The sequence below is a fragment of the Herpailurus yagouaroundi genome, unplaced genomic scaffold (genome assembly GCF_014898765.1).
Source record: "Herpailurus yagouaroundi ecotype Mexico unplaced genomic scaffold, PumYag 216, whole genome shotgun sequence".
Lineage (NCBI taxonomy): Eukaryota > Metazoa > Chordata > Mammalia > Carnivora > Felidae > Herpailurus > Herpailurus yagouaroundi.
In genome coordinates this window covers 10,384,008-10,385,753 of record NW_024412447.1, presented here as the reverse complement: position 1 = coordinate 10,385,753, position 1,746 = coordinate 10,384,008, and the positions used below count along the sequence as shown (strand labels likewise).

Genomic DNA, 1,746 nt, shown 5'->3' with positions numbered 1-1,746 from the left:
CCCCCCCCCCCCCCCCCCCCCCCCCCCCCCCCCCCCCCCCCCCCCAAAAAAACCCACAAAAAAACCCCCCAATAACCAAACACCAAATCCCAGATTCAGGATAATATGACTAACTTATTCTAGTCCCGAACCAACGAAAACTCCTTGGATCTGCCTTAAATCAAACCACTCTGTGTAAGAGTTTTCCTGGGCACTTTTAATGTTTCTTGAAACTAAAGAAAAAAAAATCCCAGTTATTAAATTTCAAGATGACTTTAAAAGCAAATTTGATGTCTACGAACCTACCCCAAAGGCAACAGTTTCACATGTCATCCAACATCCATTTCTTTTTTATTAGCAAATAAAATATTCTTTGAAAGAACAGGTGGTTCCACCTTCCCCAACTTCCATATTCTAGTGTCATGAGTAATATTAGGTACACTCCCTAACCAAAACAAGCCTTTGTTTGAGCCAGTCCCAAACCAAGGTATTAAAAGATCATTCTTCACCAAACAATGATACTTTTGGGATTGTAACCCAGGAGACTGGACAGCTCAGTAGGTACTATTGTGGTGTTATCCTGGGAAAGTAATCCTTTCTGTAAAAGTACACAAAGGCCAAGTGTGTCCTTGACAAATAGCAAGATGTTTATAGTCTTCTAAATTCTGCATGAGGGAACAAAAAAAAAAAAAAAAAAAAAAAAAAGAAAGAAAAAAGAAAAAATCCAGCGCGGATTCCCGAAATTAAATACGCTAAGTTTCTTATTCACTAGTGAAGTATTTCTCTTTCAAAGAGGGTGTCTCAATTGTATACAGTCTGTAAACGACCAGAGTGAGAACGAGGCTAACTGCGATTCCTTCTCCAGGTCAGAAGGAGAAACTAGGGAGAAATAAAATTTTCTGCCAGCAAGCACGTAGCACCTGCCAATAAGACACTGACCCAGGACACAGAAAAATTAAAAATGCTATTATGTTATTTTCTTTTGCTTGGTCTCCCCCTCCAATCGGACCACTCCCGGGCTCTAGCCGCCAAATCCCTGCCTCACACATCAGGGAAGGGAATCCCCCCTCTCGCCCTCCCGACCTTACCCAGTCGGCTGGCCTCCTGGCGAAGCGGGCCAGAGCGCCTGCAGCGCAAGCAGAGAACAGCAGGCCGGGACCTGGACAGAGACCCGAGCGGGGCAGGCTACGGCCCCCACCCCGCGCTGCAGCAGAGCCCCGCGCTGGCCCTGCCGTACTGGGGGATGGGGCTGGAAGCGGGAGCTCGTCCTCCAAGGCACTCAGTGCCGCTGCGGCCTGGCCTTGCGGCCAAGGCACTGGAAAGACGACACGTCGGCGGCGGCGGCGGGAGACACAGGGACGAATCTGCGCCGTGAGCAAGACGTGGGGGAAACTAACTGCCGCCGCCCCCCTCCCCGAGCGCGCCATTTCTAGGCCCCGGCCCTCCAGGCTCCTCTCCCAGGCCTCCGCGGGCCGAGCCGGGCCCCCTACCGCCCGCCGCCCCGGGGCCCCTGACTCCGCCCGCCCCCCGCGCCCGGCGGGGGCCCGCGCCCGCCAGCCTCACCCTCTGCCGCCGCCGAAGCTGCTGTAGGCCCGATCGTCGTAGGTATCGAAGTCCGCCATTTGCCGTCTCCGCTCCGAGAGGAACCAGGGTGAGCGAGGAAGGACCCCGCAATATAACTCCCCCCGCCCCGCCGCCGGGGCTGTCCGCCGCGCCGCCTGATCGCAAATCGCACGCACGCACGCGCGCGCGCGCGCACGTACGCCG

The 1,746-nt window shown here is 54.4% G+C and overlaps 1 protein-coding gene across 2 annotated transcripts in view; it reads right to left on the bottom strand.

The window, feature by feature from the left end:
• Nucleotides 1–1,673, bottom strand: part of EIF4H (eukaryotic translation initiation factor 4H) — a 23,341-nt gene extending 21,668 nt beyond the window's left edge. For both annotated transcript variants that reach the window (XM_040456170.1, XM_040456171.1), the window contains exon 1: nucleotides 1,543–1,673. In XM_040456170.1, the coding sequence (XP_040312104.1) occupies nucleotides 1,543–1,601 (59 nt within the window). In that variant the 5' untranslated portion in view covers nucleotides 1,602–1,673. The remainder of the gene's footprint in view (nucleotides 1–1,542) is intronic.
• Nucleotides 1,674–1,746: the final 73 nt, after the last annotated feature.